Here is an 18,819-nt window from a genome sequence, read left to right on the forward strand (position 1 = left end):
CATTTAAACAAATGTCAGCTACTTGGTGTGCAACTGAACAATCACATCATTCTACATTCCCACTTTCACTTTTTAGCTCCAAATCACTTTTTTCTGAGATGTTTAGGAGATCGCTGCTAAGTGCAGGTACTGGTTGTGGCCAATACTAACAGTAAGTGATGCAGTCCTTTTTACAGCTGATGGTGTGAATGTAACAGATCCCACTTTAAAAAGAGAGGAAACATTAACAAATGCTTGGGAACATGCTGTGCTTATTAATTTTACATGAAAAGCTGGAATTCCTTTCTTAGTCTGGCCAGTGGCAGACAGCCTTCATCTACTCTTTCTATATTGCTATCAGAGAGATTGCAGTGCAGCGCTGGGTAGGTCCAGTGCAGGGAAAGTCAACTGCTAAAAGGCAATGGGTTGTTTCCATGCCAGCCTTTTTTCCCCCTTCACTGCTCTGCGATACTGACAGTCCTCACATCCCTAGCAGAGTCCATACCTAGCCCTAACATACTGCATCAGTACTTATGGAGGGCTGATTTAAAAAAAGAGTTGCTGCAGGAGAAATTCAAGACCACTGTCAGAATAGACTGCATCTCTTCATAGAAAAATCCTTTGGTAATAGGAAAGGAACTGGGCACCAGTTTCCCCTTCTACCTGCTACTATTGAGACACTCGAGACAAGCAATTATCACACCTCTCACCAGGAGGAACATTCCCTTGAGTCAGCCACTAAACCAACTTCAACATAAAAAGCTTAAACCCACAAGAACTTCATGCACAAGCCATTTATCAGTGTGCCTTAAATTTATCTTGCTGACTTGCTTCTGTTAGGCTGGAAGGTTGTGAAGCTACAACACTCAAAGGATGAGCCCAATAAGCACAGCAGGTTACAGTGTGCGGAGACAGGGATCTTTGGCCAGGATGGAAGGAAACAGTGCTGAGCATTAAGAGAATGAAGTTATCCCTTTATTTTCAGAAGCAGCTGACACAATGCAACAACTCACTGTGACCAGAGGAGAGGACTTACTTCTCTCCATCTTCAGCTCCTGCCCCTGCCTTTTTCTTGTATCAAGTCTGACACCACTGATCTTCCTCTGCCTCTCCACTACAAGCCAAACTTGCTGCTTCAGTAAGCTGAGTTGCCCACGTAAGAATGCACTCAGCACCAGAACTGGTGCAAGTAAGAAGAGTGGTGATAGCAGTGCACAACAAAATGGCAGAAGGAAGAGTGCAATGGCAAGAGCACCCCAGCCACAGGAGTGAAGTATTGCAGCAACCTGCCCTACCTCAGGAAGTCGCACTTTAAAGTCCCAGAGAGTAAGAAGAGAGGGTATTATTGCATAGAAAACAGAAACAATCTGCTAATCTGGCCACACATGCCAAAAGCATAGCAACAGTTGTGTAAACGTCTTTTCCTTGTCACTTTTTTAATTTGAACATTTTCAAGTTTATTTTAAGTATAAAGCATAACAGCAACAAGACTTGGAAATGCTGTGAATAAAACCCAGCATCTAAACCAGGGAGTTCCTTTAGAAAAAAAAAAAAAAAATACAAAATGTGAAGCTAGTTTTGGCAAAGTCCTGGGAAAAGATGAGAAAGAGTAGTTAAAAATCTAACACACCATTTGCTTTTTATTTTTAATCATGTATCATAAATGTACACAAAAGGACGCATCAGCAATTTTGTTCACCTTAAGTCTATGTAATGGGAAAGTAGACATGTGGCATGAGTGAGGTCAGAAGTATAAAGACTGGTTCAAAACATTTCAAAATGTTGTGCTAACAGGATATTAACGGAAGCTTTTAAAGCCATCATGAATAGGCCTTGATTAGTATCAGAGCTAGAATCCACACTACACACAAGTTTGACATGGACTGAGAAAAGTCATTTTCCTTGTGTCTAATATATCCAGGAATTTCAGCTGTGAAGGCTACAACAGGGTTAGCATGATACCAATTTCTCTGATTTTGAATGAGTTCATTGACTAAATAAATTATCAGACAGTAAGTGCAAACTGCTGCACTACTTTGTCATGCTAAATTCACTTTTATAATGAGTTTTAATAAGGCTAAAGGAGAGGCAGCAGCATTTGAGATATTAAAAACCAGTCTAGCACCAAGCAGCTCCCAAAGCCTAATTCCGTTACTGCCCTTTGGTGGATATCTTTTGGGGAGGGACCGCTGAGAAAGCAAGAGAAAACCCACAGCATACTGCAATGGAAGTCACAAATGCCTGACACCTCGGTAAGATAAAAAAACTTCTTTTCCTGAAGCTACACACGATTGAGATGAGAGTTAAGAACAATTTCAAGGACGAGGACAACATTCCACCCATTACAGTAGGAATGTCACACTGCAACATATTGAGGACTGTATATTATCAAGGTACTTTTCGAAAAGCAGCCACTCCAAAACAGTACACTGCCTTCTTGATCCAGCCAACAGTCCAATAACACATATGTTCAGTGTAGCACTGCACTTCAGGAGTGTTTTTAAGTGCCCTCAAACTAAAGCCTCTTCTACATCAGCAATGCTGTAAATTCTCCTCATGTCCCTCACAACACACACGTGGTGAAAGGTTACTCCAAAATAAGAGGTTCATTTACATACCTCACCAAAGGCATCCGGGAATTAGACTTTTTGCAGTACTTTGAAGGCATGGCAAACTGAGGTTGGAAGTTTTCCCAGGCTGAAATGCTCATCTTAACTTCCTCTATTTTTCTGCAGCACTTGCAGGTATTCTTAGCTGCCCTAATCCCACTCCTTCTGAAATCAGTGAAAACCACTTCCTAGGGATCACCAAAGCCAACATTAAATGCCTTGACAAAGCTCTGAACTAAGTGTATAACAACCTCAACTTCACTCTCAGCCAGATTCAGTTCCCCAATCCCTGTAAGCGTAAGACAGCTGCTGTAAAAAAACAAACAAATGAACAAACCAAACCAAAACATAAAACCAAAAACAAAACAAAGCAAAAAAACAAATCAAAACCCTGGGTTTAAATGTATTCACCATTGCATCCTTTCCTTCTGTAAAGCAATTCAGATTTTGTAAACTAAATGCACATTCTAATTCTGAGATGCTTGCACTTTCGAAGTGTATCAAACTGAAATGACTGTGAAGAAAAACTGTAATCTCGTTTGTATGACTGCATATTTACTGTCTGAGAATTCTAGAGAGTCTTGTGCACAGAATTAGAGAGCATTTAGTTTTCAAACTAAATTTCTTGGCCTAGCAAAGTGAAAACCGATGTTCATGACTTCTAGGCAGGTACTTCTACAACTTCAAAATAGTCATTGGGTAGAATCACGTAGCCTTTTCCTGCCAGTATGTCTTTTTCCTTCTGAAACTGAACAACCTCTCTCAGTTTTTCAATTTGTTTTTCCTGACGCCGGCATCGCTGCTGCACTGTCTTGAGCTTCTTCCGCAGTTTTTCAACTTGCTCCTCCAGCTGCTGAATTCGTTTTCGTTGATGTACTGTATCCTCTACAGTATAGTTGTGATCACAAAAAACAGCGAGATTGCTAGGGGTCTGGAGAGGAGGCATCAATAATCCAATACTTGGATCGACTAATCTGGCATCTATCTGAGACAGATGAAATGAAGGAGTTGACGGAGATGCTGGTAGTACTGGAGCTGCTGGTGGTGGAGGTGGTGGCGGCGGTGGCGGCGGCGGTGGCAGTGGGGGAGGCGGTAGTGGATCTTCTGGCTGTTCTGTAAATTCTTCAGGCTAGGAAAAAGAAGAAAAAGAAAGTACATTTTCATTTAACATTGCTCAAAATACAACTCCCTTCCTACAGCCCCAGAATAACATAAACAACCAGGACTGAAATTGAGTAAATTTCAAAGCTTGTATTTCCAAAATTGACATACAGTTCTGGGCCTGTCTTGTCTGGCTTCAAAACTGAAGATATTTTTATGCAGCTTCATTTTCACAGCTCTCAAACTCAAGTCCTTGAAGTCTCAAATAAACCAAGAACTGAAGAATGTAGCAATTACTATCTGAGAGACAGTAATCTGCACTTGAAGACTTAGGTCAAAAACATATCCATGATAAGCTAAGAAGCAAGAAAGCAGGTTCCTGTTCCATCAAACGGAGTAACTCATCACTGCCACCCCATCCCCCTTTGTCCCTCCTTCTTTCTGCTGCATCTTACCATTATACACCTTGAACATATTGGCTGACTTAAAAGTGCAGCAGCAGCAGCAGCAGATAATCTGCTGAGGTGCAATAAGGATCACCTACTTATGGGGCAGAGCAAAGGGGTATACACAAGGCCTGCTTCTCAACAACTGGAAGGGACTGTGTCATTGGTTTCAGACTGCAGCATAAGGGTTTGGTTTCAAGAGACATGATGAGCCAAAATAAACAGCTCTTCAACAGCAAAGCAGCCCTTCCAGCCCTCGTACTTACTCTTTCCTCAAACACAGTAAGTTGCTAAGATGACAGAAAGCTATTTGCTTTTCCACCACCACTGCAAAAACCTCCGGTTCTTTATCAAAAATCAAAACAACGCAACACAAGGTATGACCTAAACCTGCTTTGGTGTATGGAAGGAGTGAGAAACAGGACTACATGGCTGGCAGATGGGATGGAGAAGGGAGAAGCACGATTCTCCCTTTTGGCAACAGCAGTATATCAGCTGGCTCAACGCCACACGAAACTGCAGTTTTTATCATACTGCTCTTGATAGGTTCACTTGCGTCGTTCAGAACAACATGGATTCCTCACCACTCAAGCATAGGCCAGAGCAGAGAATCAGATTTGTTCTGCCCCCAAGGGAATGAAGTGTAATTCAGAAATGCTTCTGTGCACATGATGATTAAAAAAACCAAACTACTTAAACAAAAGAGCTTGCATACTGCATGCCAAAAGAAAGCCGAAGACATTCTTGGTAAAAGAGGCACCGAACCAATTTTCTAGCTACCCACCTGTTGCCAATATTATTGCTACACATGAAAGCCTAAGGACAGGAAAATGTTCATCATCTAAATATCAAGCTCACCAGATCTGAAGGTCGCGACTTGACCTTCCTTGACTTAACATGCAAATAAGGTAACACTTGATATGGGAGGGTCTAGATATCCCTCTTGTACAAACTACAATGCTTGGTAGACAGTAACTGAGAAGGCGGTTTTGTGATTGGTGTTGAAGGGAAGTTTCATATGCACTCATATATTACCGATCACTTTAAAATACAAAACCAACCAACTATCACCCTTATTTCTCAATTACAATAAACTGCTGTTAAGAGCATGCCTATCTAATTCACACATGAATATTCTAAAGTGTTTGACCCTATCAGCTATCACTTTCAAACTTTTCTACAAAAATTAAAATAAAAGGCAAAGATGTAATCGGCAAAGACACACTCACCCTTGACGGAAGCACAAGCAAAAATCAGCTGGACAGCTGAATTCACACAGAGACTTCTGTTTGCAGCTTATCCAGCACATGCTACCTCTATAAATATGTTACTATTGTCACAACGTGTCACGGAGAACAGATCGTTGGTATCACTGACACATCATAAGTGAATTCTAACTACTCCTTACAGACAGTAAATGGTTCTCCTAAGACATAAGTAAAGAAAAAAAGTATTTCAAATTACACAGTTCAAAAGATAAAAAGCTGTATTTCAAAATCTGTGGATTCAATTCCAAAACAGCCACTGTTATTCTTCTTTACTATATGATTTCTTGAAGGTATGTGGCAGTTTGTTTAAAAGTGCCATGAGACAAACCAGAATAGCACTAAATCCTTCTCCATAATTAAAAGGCACTCTTTTGAGTTTTTGTAGATCTGGCTATGATAATGAAATGAGGAACACGGTTCATCGCTAATCCTGCTGTGCCAATTGCCCTTCTGCAGATCACCCTGCAAACCCATTCAGCTTTCAGTCTCTAAAGTTTTGTAACTATTTTACACACAATACAGAAAATGTCTGTCTCACAATAACAGGGAAGCGTAACCAAGCAAAAACTCAGCCATATTTACCTGGAAATTGTCTGGTTTTCCTTAAATACCTTCTGATTATATTCTCTTCTCTATCATCAGTCATATTTCAAATACATTCCCTTTTTTATTTCTGCATCAAATCTAATATTGTGTATAAAGAGAAAAAAATCAAACAAGCAAAAGCCTCTATTTCCCTGTGTGCACACCATCCCATTAGTCTTCCACCCCCTAGACCTATCATACCCATTCTCTCCTTTGCCACTTCCCCTACAGGAAAATGGCAAGAGAGCTAGTATTTTACATCCTTTATAGCAGCTAAGAACCAAATTTTCCCATTCTTGTTTTGCAGCTATCATATCAACAAGAACTCATAACTGACTTGCATCTATTGCAAGTTGCCTTAGCAGCAAAACACCTCACAGAAGACTGCCACCAGAAGTTCAGAGACAGAAGTCAGGGATCAGCCTGGCTTGTGAACGCAAGGTTAAGGCAAGGCAGGGATGGTTTCAGCACAGACAGACAGCAGGTTCAGCTACTGTTCTGCCCCTCTGTTTGCACCTCACTTTAACTCCATGAAGCCAGAGAACAGAACCCTTTAGAGAGAACAGTCAAGTTTCAGATCTAAGGCCCATCATCACTTCAGTGTTGGAAGGAGCCACCAGTCAGCATGGAAGACTACAGTACAACTTGCCAGCATTACTGAAGGCTCTCTAAAACTCCAAATATGCTACAAATACAGTCGAACAACTGAACTACAGGGCAGTACCCTCTTAGTCTGCTGCCGCTCCACTTAATTCAGCACAAGGCTTCTGCATAGGCACAGAAGCACAGATCAGAGCTACTGGAAGTTAGTGTGGTGCTCTACGTGCTCCAGAGCCTCAGACAGCCTACATCTACATGAGAACAGCGGCTGGATGTATTCCAGCCACCAGAGCCCTCCACGTGCCTCCAGATGCACACGCTCTGCCGGCATCCTTCGCAGCCTGCACCTTCTCCTCACTGCCCTGCCACTTCGGGCCCTGAATACACACAACACACAGCATTCCGGTGTCTGTAAACTACGAGTGCTTTGGGTTTACCTTTTCGCTAGGTTCAGTGTAACAAAATATCGTGGGCACGGCATTTTCTTTCAGAAGCTTGTTGTTGCATTCCCTTTTAAAGCAGTCAGGAGTGAAGTGCTCTGAGCAAATGCTGCTGTACTTGGTCGGTTTGAAGTTTTTCCTTTTAACAGCAGCCTCCCATTTTTTGCAAAGATCAGGTCTCGTAAGAGGAAACCTGCAAATACGAAACACCTTCAGCTTTACGGGACAGCTCGTTCACGGGGGTCGGGTTACAGCTGTGCGCTGCCGTGACTGACCGCACGACCACTTGGGTTTCCCTCTGACGGGCTCATCCTCGGAGCCGAACCCCTCCCGCCAACCCAGGGCCGGGCTGGGGTCGAAAGACGCCGGGGAAGCGGGTGTGGAGGGAGGCGAAGGGCTCCCCCTCCCTCCCCGCACCGGCAGGAGCCGGCATGCGGCGCGGGGCCGGATGTGGCTCCCCGCTCAGCGCCGGACACGCACAGCACTGACACGCCGAGCGCACGTCCTCCTCCTTCCCCCCGCCTTGCCCTTCCTTTCCCTTCCCTTCCATCTCCTTCCCCCCCCTCCCCAGCCCCCCGCAGACCCCGGCGCACGACCCCTCCGGAGGGGGGCGCGCGCGCGCGGCCGCGGCCCCGCCTCCATGGCGCCCCGGCCCTGGCCCGCCTCCCGCGCTCACTTGTGGAAGGAGATGGGCTTCTCTTTGTCGTATCGGTTCCGGCAGCGGTAGGCGGAACAAGACTGCACCATCCTCCCTGCCCCGCGCCGGCCGCCTTGCAGCGGCGGGGGGACTGGCTCACGGGACCGGTTAATTCACCGCCGAGCGCACATCCTCCCATCAGCCTTCCCACCGCTCCCCCCCCCTCCCGTGACCCTCCGAGAAGCAGAGAAGGGGACGCGGCCTCTCCCGACTCCAATATGGCGGCGCCGGCTTCAACGCAACTCTCGCGGTGGTGGCACGCGCCGCGCCCGCCCATTGGCGAGTAGGAGCGAGGGGGCGGAGCCGACCCGGAGAATCCTCCAATCGGGAGGCAGCCTGCAAGCCCGCCCTACCACCTCACCCGCCCCCAGCTACCACATCTGGGCAGCGGAGGCTGCGGTGCCCAACGGCTGCTTCCTCCCGCCCGGCCCGCCCCTCACCGCGCGGCCCCGCCCGGCCCGGCCTCCGTGTCTCCTGGCGGGGCCGGAGCGGGGGCCGCCGGGTGTCTCTGCGGACAGGCCGGCGGGACTCCTGCCCGCGCTGCGGCCCGGCCTCCAGCGGGGAAAGGCCGCGAGGGCGGTCCGCCGCCGCAGGCTGCCCGGGGCTGCTCGCCCCACCCGGCGGGCAGGGCGGCGGGCGGGCACAAGGGGCTGTCACAGGGTCCGTGTGCCCACCTCGGATGGTCTGCGGGCTCTGACAGCAAAATAAATAACAGGGGGAGCGGGGACGGGCGTAACAACAAAAAGACCACGCTGCCATGACGGGCAGTTGCGTGAAGGAGGTGTAAAACTGCTGCCTTGCGCTCACCGAAACTCGGCTTGCAGGTGTGTTAGATAGCAATCTAAATAAACCGATCTGTCATTACACATAAGTTTATTTCAAGCAGTTGCTGCGTTTTTCTGTTCTGCAGGCTCACCTTCGGGCTCTGCATTAGATCAGTGAGTTAAACCATCCTTTGTAACTGACCAACAGATCTGTTGGAGCACTGATGAAGGGTCATCTTTGTCACGTACCACACTACACCTAGAATTTCCCTGGCAATGACCCCACAGCCGAGTGAACCTCCGCAGTCTTTTCTCTGGACCTCATTTTCTCCTCAGTCTGTTTTCCCTCTCTTCACTTGCTTTACGAGGGATAGAAGAGGAGCTACGCAGATTTTATCTGGGAGGCTGCAGCGCCTCTGCCTGGACAGCGCTCTGTGCCCGGCTGCAGAGAAAAATGCCGCTCGCTGCCGTTTGCTCGCCCAGGAATACGGCAGGAAAAGCCCGTACATAGAGGAGCCGCAGCAAGGCAACCGCTGGCATTCGCAGCTCTCAGTACCCAGTGCTGGCTGAGTACAGCTAGCTCTGCCCCGCTGCTGCTAGGTCAGCAAAGGAAACAAAAATAAGCTCTTTCTAGCACCACCTTCCACACCAAGAAAGACATGCCTACTCCTCCTTTAGCCACCCAAGTGCCTCTGTTTCTGGCTTTTGCCTGGCGGCTTTCTTCTCACTAGGGTCCTGCTGATCGCAGATTTTTGGGCAGCGATGCTGCCGCAGCCTTGAGAGCAGCACACCGGGTCTGCCGCGCAGGAAGGCGAGCTGGGGTCAGCCAGAGCCGCGACTGGCCCTCACCAACCAGAGCAGAGTCCTGCAGCACCAGCACGGAGCAGGGCGGGCAGAGGAGGGCTTGGCTGCGCACACTGACACACCCAGACGAGGCGAGGTGATGAACCAGGTACTAGGTCCACGCCAGGGAGCCCGGGCAGGAGCAGCGGTGGATGATGCCAGGAACAGAACTGGAAACACAGGTCCAAGGTCCACCCAGGAGATGGGGCTGGAACACTCGCGACATAGCTGGGCAGGGACTAAAGGGCCTGCACTGAGTTCAAATGGAGCTCCTGCCCTACGGACAGGGTGTGTAGTTAGGGGTCCCAAGGTTGGTTAGTCAAGGTCATCGAGGCCTCAGTGTACTTAGACTCCATTTCTCCTGTGAATCTGAAGTGGCATTCCTGGGGCAAAGTCCTTCCTGACTTGACGTCAGTATCTCTGCTTCCTCTCCTGCTCTGGGTTTTGGAGCAAACCTGGGCACAAGAGACGAAGAGCATGGCCATGAATCCAGTGGGGCCACAGCAGAACTCAGCAGTGAGCTACAAAGCACATCCTGTGAGAAGAAGCACTTGGTCTTGATGTGCAGGGAGAAAAAGTATGGGGAGGAAGCACGAGTAGACTGCAGCAGGGTGATGCTTAACCGAGGTGATGCTGGTGAATCCCAGCACTTATGGGAAGAACTGGCAAGCCACTGAGGCCCTCGGTCAGCAACCCAGCTTAAAGGAGAGGTTTTGGCATCACTGTCAGGATCACATTGGTATCCCCAGCAGAAGGGATTTTTAATAGACTGGGTGGAAAGCAATTTCCTCATCCTGTAAGAATTTTGGAGACTTGGAGAGGGGCAGAAGGAATTGTCTCCAGTGAAGCTAACAACTAAATGCCACCCCCAAACTGAAAAAAAACCAGTACTTTTACGGTTCAATAATGTGGAAAAGACATCTAAGGTGTTTCAAACCCTGTCTCTAAACTTATTTTTTTTTTTTTTTTTTCCAGAGGAAAAGCCACAGCAGAGCCATCATCTCCTTCTTGCGAGTGACTTTTCTTGGGCAGGTCGGCATGTTTCCCGATGGCCGAACGTTCTTCACTCACTCCCCAGTGAGTCAGACTTGCCAGCGGCGCTGTCGGGAAGCGCGGATCCTCGACACCTGCACCACCACGACCCGCGCCCGTCCACCACGGGCACAAACCACGAGCGCCTTCCCACTGCAGCCTCCGCACATGGGCCTTGCCGCGCTCCCCTCGCGGACGCGTGAGCCGTGGCTGGAGCATCCCCGGGGAATGCCCACGGGGAACCCCTCGTCCCGGGCGACGCCCCCGGCAGCTCCTCCTCTCCCGCTCCGCAGCCGCGGGGCGAGTTTTCAGGGAGCAGAACGGGGGTGAGCAGCGCCTTTTCCTCTCCGGGGCCAAGCCGAGGCTGCTGCGGGGAGCCCGTTCGCGCAAGCCCGGCGGGTGGGGGAAGGAGCGGGGGGGGGGGACCGGCGGTGGCGGGGCGGGCCGGCGGCGGGCCCGGGGCGTGGCGTGGGGCCGGCGGCGGCGAGAGGCGGCTCAGTTCCCGCTGCCAGCCGAGGGCGGCCGGCCCCGCACAGCAGGCGCTCAGCCCGGCCCGCCCCGCGCCGAAGCCGCCGCCGCCGCCGCCGCCGGCCGGCGAGGGCGGCAGGATGAGCGGCGGGCGTAGCGGGCGATCCGCTGTGAAGATGGAGGCGCCGTTTTACCCCGAGGAAGGACTAGAGCTACTACCCGACTTCGTGCCGCTGCCGGGCTTCGGTACGGCCGGCGGCCCCGCGGCTGATGCGGCGGCGGGGCAGAAGCTGCTGCTAGGTGCCGGGAAGAAGCGGGACCTGGCGGCTGCCTCCCCCGCGCCGCTCCCGGGGCCCTTCGCTCTCCGCCCGCCCGCAGGCGCCCGCAGCAGCGCGGCGGCTCTGCGCTTGTTACCGCCGCCGCCGCCTGCCGCCGCCGCCCCGCCGCCGCCCGCCGGCTCCGCGGAGCCGGCGGGCGGCGGAACGGCGGCGGCTCGCGGCGGCGCAGAGGCCGCGCTGGGCTCAGCCGCGGAGCTGCCGCTGCTGAAACTACCGCCGGCCGCCGACCTGGAGCAGCTGCTGATCCAGGGGGGTGCGGGGCTGGGCACTGGCAGCCCGGGGCCGGCGGCGCCCGGCGCGAGCAGCGGCGGGGCAGCGGGGCCGTTTCTCTACCGGCAGCCGGTGACGCAGGAGCAGGAAGGTTTCGCCGACGGTTTCGTCAAGGCCCTGGCCGACCTGCACAAGCAAAACCAGCTCCTGGCGGGGCCGCCGCCGCCACTTTCCACGCCGGGACCCTGCTGCACCTCTCGCTCGGGGCCCCCGGGAGCCGCCGCCGCCGACCCGCCGGCCGTCTACACCAACTTGAGCGGCTTCAACCCCGCGGGGCCGCTGAGCCCTTCGGGCAGCGCCTACTCCGCCGCCTCCGCCCCGCCGCCGGGGCCGCCACCGGGGCCGCCGGGCCTGGCCTTCGGGTCGGCGGGTCTGGGGACCGCTCGGCTGCAGCCCGCGCGGTCCCTGGAGGAGCCGCAGACGGTGCCCGAGGTGCCGCCGTCGGCGGGCGTGGAGGGCGGCAGCAGCGCGCCGACGCCGCCGTCGCTGTCGCCGCTGGACGCGGAGAGCCAGGAGCGGCTGAAGGCGGAGCGCAAGCGGCTGCGGAACCGCATCGCCGCCTCCAAGTGCCGCCGGCGGAAGCTAGAGCGCATCGCCCGGCTGGAGGAGAAGGTGAAGGCGCTTAAGGGGCAGAACGCCGAGCTGGCTGCCACCGCCAACCTCCTCCGCGCCCAGGTCACCCAGCTGCAGGGCCGCGTCCGCAGCCACCTCTCCTCCGGCTGCCACATCAACGCCGCCGGCCATCCTCCACCCGCCACCGCCCAGCGGGAGGCGCCCCCCGAGGCAGTCGCCCCGCCGGAGACTAGCGCCTGCTAAGGGGGGGACCCCGCTGATGGGGGGACCCAGCCACCGCCACCGACCGGACCCGGGATCGGGCTGGGAACCGTCCTCGCCCGCCGCCCGGGCGGCGCGGGGGCTCCGCGGGGCTCGCCCGCCACCGCTCTCCTGTTGTTGTTGTCGTCATTATTGTTATTATTAATTATTACTATTTATTTGCGCCCGGAGAAGGCGTTTGCAGGAGCCGGGTGTTGCTAAGCGTTTCCTGAGGACTGTCGGTGTTGCTCTCGGGAGCGAGGGTCTTCGTGGGTGGTTCTGGGGCAGGTGGTTGGCTGTTCTTTTTCAGTGAAGTACGTGAGGTCTGCAGAGATTTCGGAAATTAAGGAAATTCCTGTTTACAGAAAGATTCAACTTTATTTTAATGGGGGATATAAAAAGTGTGTTTCCTAATACACCTTTACTGAACTGTATAGCAATGGATAAGCTTTTCAAACTTAAAAAAAAAAAAAAAAAGCCAGAATCGTACCCTTTTGAGAAGATGTGCGTGTATATATATATATATTTAAAACATGATACGGCTATGTATATTTTCTTGGTATTGATAAAGAACTTTTTTAAAAATACTGTCTTTCTCTAGAGCTTTAATTTGCCATTGAGAGTTAAGACAACTGTGTGGGTGCTCTTGCACTTACATGGCTTCGGTTTTAAAATCAAAGCCTGGAGGGTGATGATTTTTGTTGTAAAATCTTAAGCAGAATGAAATGCATTGCTGACTCAGTCATTTGAAGATACTTTTCTAAACCGTACGCTCCATTTTTCTTGTGCAAGTGCAACCTTGGGGCATTGATAGTTACTTACTGAAACTTGAACACTTTTGGACATTGCCTAGACCTTATTTTTCTAGATATGTTAGTAAGAAAAACGTTACTTGGGTAAGAAGAGCTTTACTTTTTTTTTCCTTCACTGTGTACATTCCAGTGGTGTTTGCTCTTTACATAGTATAGTAACAGTTCAGTGCTATACAGAAAAGGGCTTAGGTTTGGGGTGGGTTAGCTGTAAAGGTGGCAATTCCGTTGTATTCTGTTTGAATAAATCACAGAAATATTATGGAAAAGTAGATTTATTTTTTAGTAGAAATCTGTGTATCTTGCTTCTTGATCTGCTTTGTTCTGAAGAAACTTTCTGCAATACTCTAGATACAGAACAAGTCAACACTAGAGTGTGAAAAGCTTTTCTGTTTGGAAAAACTTGGTGTGATTTATTTCTTTGTCAAGATTTTACCAGTAGAAGAGTAAAGCAAATGAACTATTTCCTCCGATTAGACATAATCCTCAACAACTTTTTGAAAGCTTTAGATCCCTTGCTCGGTGTTGCTGCCTACCTTGCTTCTGCCACACCTGTGTATTTTGAGCATAGCCACTATTGCAGCGCTGCTGAGCCCTGTGGCATGGTGCAGTGGGAAGGGTCTGTCAGAATGTGATGGTCACCCCACCAGAAGCCCCCCTGATGCAGGGGCTGGCTGCGGCTGGGGCATGGCAGGGCTTATCCTGAGCAGATCCAGCTGCAGAGTGGGGCCCGCTCCCTCCTTGGAAACTGTGCCAAATGATCTGCTTGAACTCAGAGGCATGACTTAAATGGGGATAATGTGTCTGTGCCAGCTGGTGAAAACGGGGGATTGTACGAGGAGCCAAGGGGCATAGGCATTTTTATGTGTATGAGCCATTGCTCAGACCTGTTAAAGCCACTCAGGAGCTGTTAAACATCTCTTGCTTCTTCTGAAGGATACACTTGATGCTTTGAAATTCAAGAGGGTCAGGATAGACTCACAGTTTTTCTTTCTTCTATTGGGGATATGTGAGTGCTATCTGTTCAGAAGGTTGAGCTGCAGCAGTCAAGTGTGTGAGCTTTTAGTGCGTAGTCATTCCTGGCACACGCATTAAATGACATGACAATGCGTAGTAATTGTGTTATTGTAGCTGAGATGCTCCGAGGATATTTCATTACTTAACGCATATGCAAATTAGGTAGAAGCCATATTAATCATTGTATAACTGTTTAATCATGTCACCAGAGCCTTTTTCAGTGGTTGAAATGATTGCCTGTAACAATACCTTCTGCTGTTAGAAATACTAATGAACAGATAAAAAAAAAAATATTTTGATCTTAACCAGGTTTAAAGACTTCTTAAAGGCATTCTGAACCAGACAGCATACAGTCTGTAGCACTGCCTGTTACATAATAACTGGGTGAAAAAGAACTGGTTTTTTACTGTGTGGCAGGCACCGACCTATCTGCTAAAATGCTGTGAGACTGGAGAAACCGATAGAGACTTCCCTCCCTCCACCCCTTAACACACTTTCACTAGTGAGAAGAGGTAGCGTTGCCTGGTAGATACATTGGTTTGATGCACTCAGCTTTACTGTATGTGTAATGAGATGAGGGTTTTTTTAAGGAAAACTTGAAAAATTCTTAAAGATCACATGCTGTTTCAGTTCTTGTATTTGCAAATGAGCATAGGTCTAGGTAAAGATCTTGCAGTAGGAGACAGGGCAGTGATAACCGCAGCTGTGCAGAACTTGTTTTTTACTTGTTCTTTTACTGTTTCTGGTCAGAGTAAATTAGCAATGTCCAAGGAGAAGTGGGGGATCCATAGGATATAGGAAATTACTGCAGTCCCACTTCCCAGCCAATGAGCAATAACCTGGCAGCATTATAATAAGCTCCCCTTTTTCAGCATGGTAGTGTTAAGGCTGGAAACCACCACATTACCTGTCTCCCATTCGAACTTTCTCCAAGAGCCATACTGCATCGAGCCTCTCAAAGATCTCATGTGGTAACTTCTCTGATAGCCTGCTGTATGTTCTGACTGACATCTCTTAAGTGGTAGAAGTGCTGAGAGTGCCCTGATGAGTGACTAGAGGTTAATTGTGAGGCTGGCGGCTCCAGCTCTCTGTGAGAGGCTACTATTCTGGTAGCAGAGCTGTCCAAAGAAATGCGTTTTTTGTAGAGTGACAGGTTATCTTCGTAAACGCCTTTATCTAGCTGGTATTTATTATTAGAATCTAACACTGATGTGACCAAAATCTGAGAATGGGGGGTGGGGTGGGTTTTTTTTTTCCCTTATTAGTTCTGCTAGAGGTCACTTCATCTGTAGCAAGAGATATGAGTGGATAGCCTGAGCACCAGTCTGAACAAATACAAAGCTTGGGAGTGCTTGCCTGCTGCAGCCATTAGGCTTGGTTGTTACTGGCTTCTAAGATGTATCAGTACTCATTTTACCCCTGCACTGTTCCTAAATCTTTAAATATGGCTTCTTTATTTTATCCTGCCTTTTTTCTTCAGTTTGCTGCAGCATTTTCCACATCCATTTCTTTTAGGTTTTGATTTTCTTACTAAAACATTGGTCACTGTGAGATGCTAAAAGATAGATTCTGAGTAAAACTTTTCCAGGCTGTTCATATGATTTGCATCAATGTAGCTCCTTTTCAGTAACTGCAGGCAAGTTGTCTGTATGTCACTACTAAAAAAACACCCAACCCCCCCACCCAAAAAAAAGCCCACAAAAAAAAAAAAAACCCTGCAAGCAGAACACCAAAAAAAAAAAAAATCCAAGAAAACAAAACAGCAGAAAAACAACAACAAAAAACTGAACATCAGCGTTTTGTCAGTGGAACCTCAGTGGTTTTTAGCATTTTTCTTCATCCTTCAAAACTGTACCATGATTTACTATACTTGCTATACCTGCACACACCATTTGCTAGTCCTTAAATGATTCTATGATTCTCACTGTGTAGCTTGATTTGCAGGCTACCCTTATGCCCTTCTGATCTGGTTTTGCATGCCAGGTGCAAACCCATGACAAATAAACATCCCTCTTTGTTCTTTGCCCGATGTGTGATCTCTGCTCTGGAGATTATGCAGTCCCTTCCTTTGTCTAGTTTTGTTGGTGGATGCTTGCTCCTGTGCATATCTCCCTTGCTGCTCATCAGTATATTTTGAATGCGCTTGAACCAAGGTCTTGATCTAGGTGTGAAGTGCCTTCTTATTAAGGTGCTACAGCACAATAGTTTTGATTCATAAAAGGCTTTCATTTCTTTGAATTGTTATCAGATCTTTTCTATCTTGGGGAGGAGGAGCGTTTGTGGTGAGGGAAGTCATGTCCACTCCTTCCCTGGGCAGAGGGAGGAGCTCTTATCTGCTCTGCCCTTGCTTGCTGTGGGTGCAGGAAAGTGCTATGACTAGTTCAAATGATGTCATTACTAGAAAAGCCGATTGGTTTGCTCACCAGTGTAGAACAGGTAGTGAAATCTGTCAGTATCGCAAGGTGTCCAGACAGGTCCATGGGGTTGGTATGTGGTTTTCACAGCTTTCACTGTGACTGCAGGTCGAGCCCATCTGGCAATGATAGCTTCAAGAGCAGTTCCCAAAACAGAAGTGCTTTACATACATTGAGAAGTGTAGGTGTTTGGGGATGGTAAGTCCTGATTACCAAGAGGGTTGAGTCGGTAGTGGTGGCGGTCATGACATTTTGTCATAAGCCTTTCATGGTCTTGCAAGAGGTAAATAACCCTAACTCTTCACTGTATGTTATAAATCACTATTGACTATCATGCACTCTTTAAGATCAAAGGGTGGCCCTACTATAATTCTCCATTATCTTGATTTGTGTTTATGTCATTACTGAAGGAAGTCATGAGGCATCCTGTATTTTTCCATTTAAATGTCTGATTGACTGTGTCTGTCTCATCTTTGACAAAGGAGTGATTTACCAAAGTTAGGCCCAGAGGCATTCTGCAGTTTGCAGCTGTTAAAGTGGAAATTTCATTTGGCGACTGGTTTCTAGTCATTACATAGGTTGATGATACTGTCCGGATTATTGTGTAGTATTGTTCAGTGGTGTCTGAAGTATAGATGCATGAATTAGTGCATCTGTAGTCTGAATTACTAGTTATGCTGAAAATAGGGACTTGACTGCCGTAACTTGAGTCTTGGCTATTTGAATCCAGTAGCTTCTTGGAGAAAATTCCTCTGTATCTGAAATTAATATGCAAGAAAAACCCCACCAAAACCATCTACTTTTAACATAAGTAATTCTTGATTGCATTTTATGTGCCCTTGTGCTTCTGGAGTGCAAGTTAAAAAGAAAAAGTGATGAGTTACATTTTCATTTATTCTTATGTGCAGCTGTAACTGCTGCTGGATAATTTTGCTCTTTCCTTACTTGGTTCTGTAGCTTTCTATGTTTAGCAAGGAGAAAAAATGGAGTATTGTGTACATATTTGATTTGTACAAAACCACTTACATTTTCCAAGTATTTTGTTTGAAGTTTTACTTGTAACCAAGAATGAGTGTTGAAGAGTTCGTAGGCTTTTTTGTCACTCTTTGATTGCTTCATCTGGTCAGTTTTGTGTACAGTGACCATGCAACCTGCAGCAGAGGTGGGCAGTAAAATCTGTCAGGGATTTGCCTTTTTTAACAATTGGCCGTACCTTTACCAGTAGAAAAAACTTTGAACAGAAAGCTTTCACAGTGCATAACAATCCGCCAGATGTTCACTGTTCTTTCTAATGCCACAGTCAGTTGCTGTGGGGCTGCATCAGCATTCACTGTACCTGATACAGTATGGTAAGTGTTACTGTGACAAACTGCAGAATCTAAAATTTTGTCTAAACTTGTTAATCTTGCTGCACATGGCGAAACTACTGTGAAGGTGTTGATAAACTAAAACTGAATTCATGGAGACTTAAGGTGTTGCAGTATGTTTTAGGAGACAAGAGGTCATATTGAAGTGGCTTGCAGCTGTTTGTGCTGTGAAATCTGTCTATGTAATGGATGGTGGTAACTCAGAGGTGGGACAGAAGCAACTTCTGCACAAAGTGGTCATGTATGACAAACTAAATGTAGGTTTCTAAAAAAACACTGCCACAGTGAGTGCTCAATGGAGAACCTGTAATGTCCATGTGTTAAGTCTAGAAACATGCACCTAATTCATAACAAGTGCAGCTTTCTGAGACATCATCCTGTTAACTTGCTACTGGCATTGATTCTTGCTGCTTGCTTTACTCTAGAAGAAGTTTTCCTGAGCCTTTGCATACCAGAAGGTTTGCTTTCTGCATCAGTATAGTCGCAAACCGGATCTTTGCTTGGATGTTGAATGAGTCCACTGCATGCAGGTCAACTAGACTGTCATGCTCTAGGTCTTTTAGGGTCCTGCTGAGGAAACCATGGCAGAGAGAGGAAGGAAACCAGTCTGGGGTCTGTATCCTCACACCAGCACTGTGTTTTGAAATGCAACTTTCTGTTGAGTAGTTTTGACACAATTGACTGGTGTAGGAGTGCTGAATCTCAGTCTTGTGCCTGCAGGGAACATGAGTTCTTGTGTTGGAGCTCTGCTTTGGGTGGTATCTTCTCAACTCAGTGCTAGCCACTGATCTGGGAAAAGCCAGAAAATCCAGCCTTTATGAACAAATTCTTCAGAAGAAGAACAGAGATACCTGCAAACATATGTCAAGGTGTTGTGCACAGACACTAGCTTGCATAGAGAAGGACAAGGACAAATGGAGGAACTGTGATTATTTTAGCCGCAGCAGTAGATGATGGGA

General features: G+C 48.3%; 2 protein-coding genes across 2 annotated transcripts; one reads left to right on the forward strand and one right to left on the reverse strand.

Annotated features, from left to right (window-relative positions):
• Nucleotides 1-1,611: 1,611 nt before the first annotated feature.
• THAP1 (THAP domain containing 1) lies at nucleotides 1,612-7,935 on the reverse strand. The gene is made up of 3 exons (XM_065663160.1): nucleotides 7,705-7,935; nucleotides 7,026-7,221; nucleotides 1,612-3,717 (listed from the first exon to the last, which is right to left on the reverse strand). Exons 1-3 carry the CDS (start codon nucleotides 7,773-7,775, stop codon nucleotides 3,250-3,252), a joined length of 735 nt encoding a protein of 244 aa, XP_065519232.1. The 5' UTR covers nucleotides 7,776-7,935; the 3' UTR covers nucleotides 1,612-3,249.
• A 2,927-nt stretch (nucleotides 7,936-10,862) lies between these two features.
• On the forward strand, nucleotides 10,863-12,840 carry LOC136004888 (transcription factor JunD-like). The gene has a single exon (XM_065661832.1). It carries the CDS (start codon nucleotides 10,973-10,975, stop codon nucleotides 12,254-12,256), a length of 1,284 nt encoding a protein of 427 aa, XP_065517904.1. The 5' UTR covers nucleotides 10,863-10,972; the 3' UTR covers nucleotides 12,257-12,840.
• The last annotated feature ends 5,979 nt before the right edge of the window (nucleotides 12,841-18,819 follow it).

This window comes from Lathamus discolor, chromosome Z (genome assembly GCF_037157495.1).
Source record: "Lathamus discolor isolate bLatDis1 chromosome Z, bLatDis1.hap1, whole genome shotgun sequence".
NCBI lineage: Eukaryota > Metazoa > Chordata > Aves > Psittaciformes > Psittacidae > Lathamus > Lathamus discolor.

Coding starts and splice junctions, on each gene's coding strand:
- THAP1 (XM_065663160.1), bottom strand. CDS start 7,775: ATGGTGCAGTCTTGTTCCGCCTACCGCTGCCGGAACCGATACGACAAA. Junction 7,222..7,704: donor AAGCCCATCTCCTTCCACAA/GTGAGCGCGGGA, acceptor TCGTATTTGCAG/GTTTCCTCTTACGAGACCTG. Junction 3,718..7,025: donor ACACTGAACCTAGCGAAAAG/GTAAACCCAAAG, acceptor TCTTTTTCCTAG/CCTGAAGAATTTACAGAACA.
- LOC136004888 (XM_065661832.1), top strand. CDS start 10,973: ATGAGCGGCGGGCGTAGCGGGCGATCCGCTGTGAAGATGGAGGCGCCG.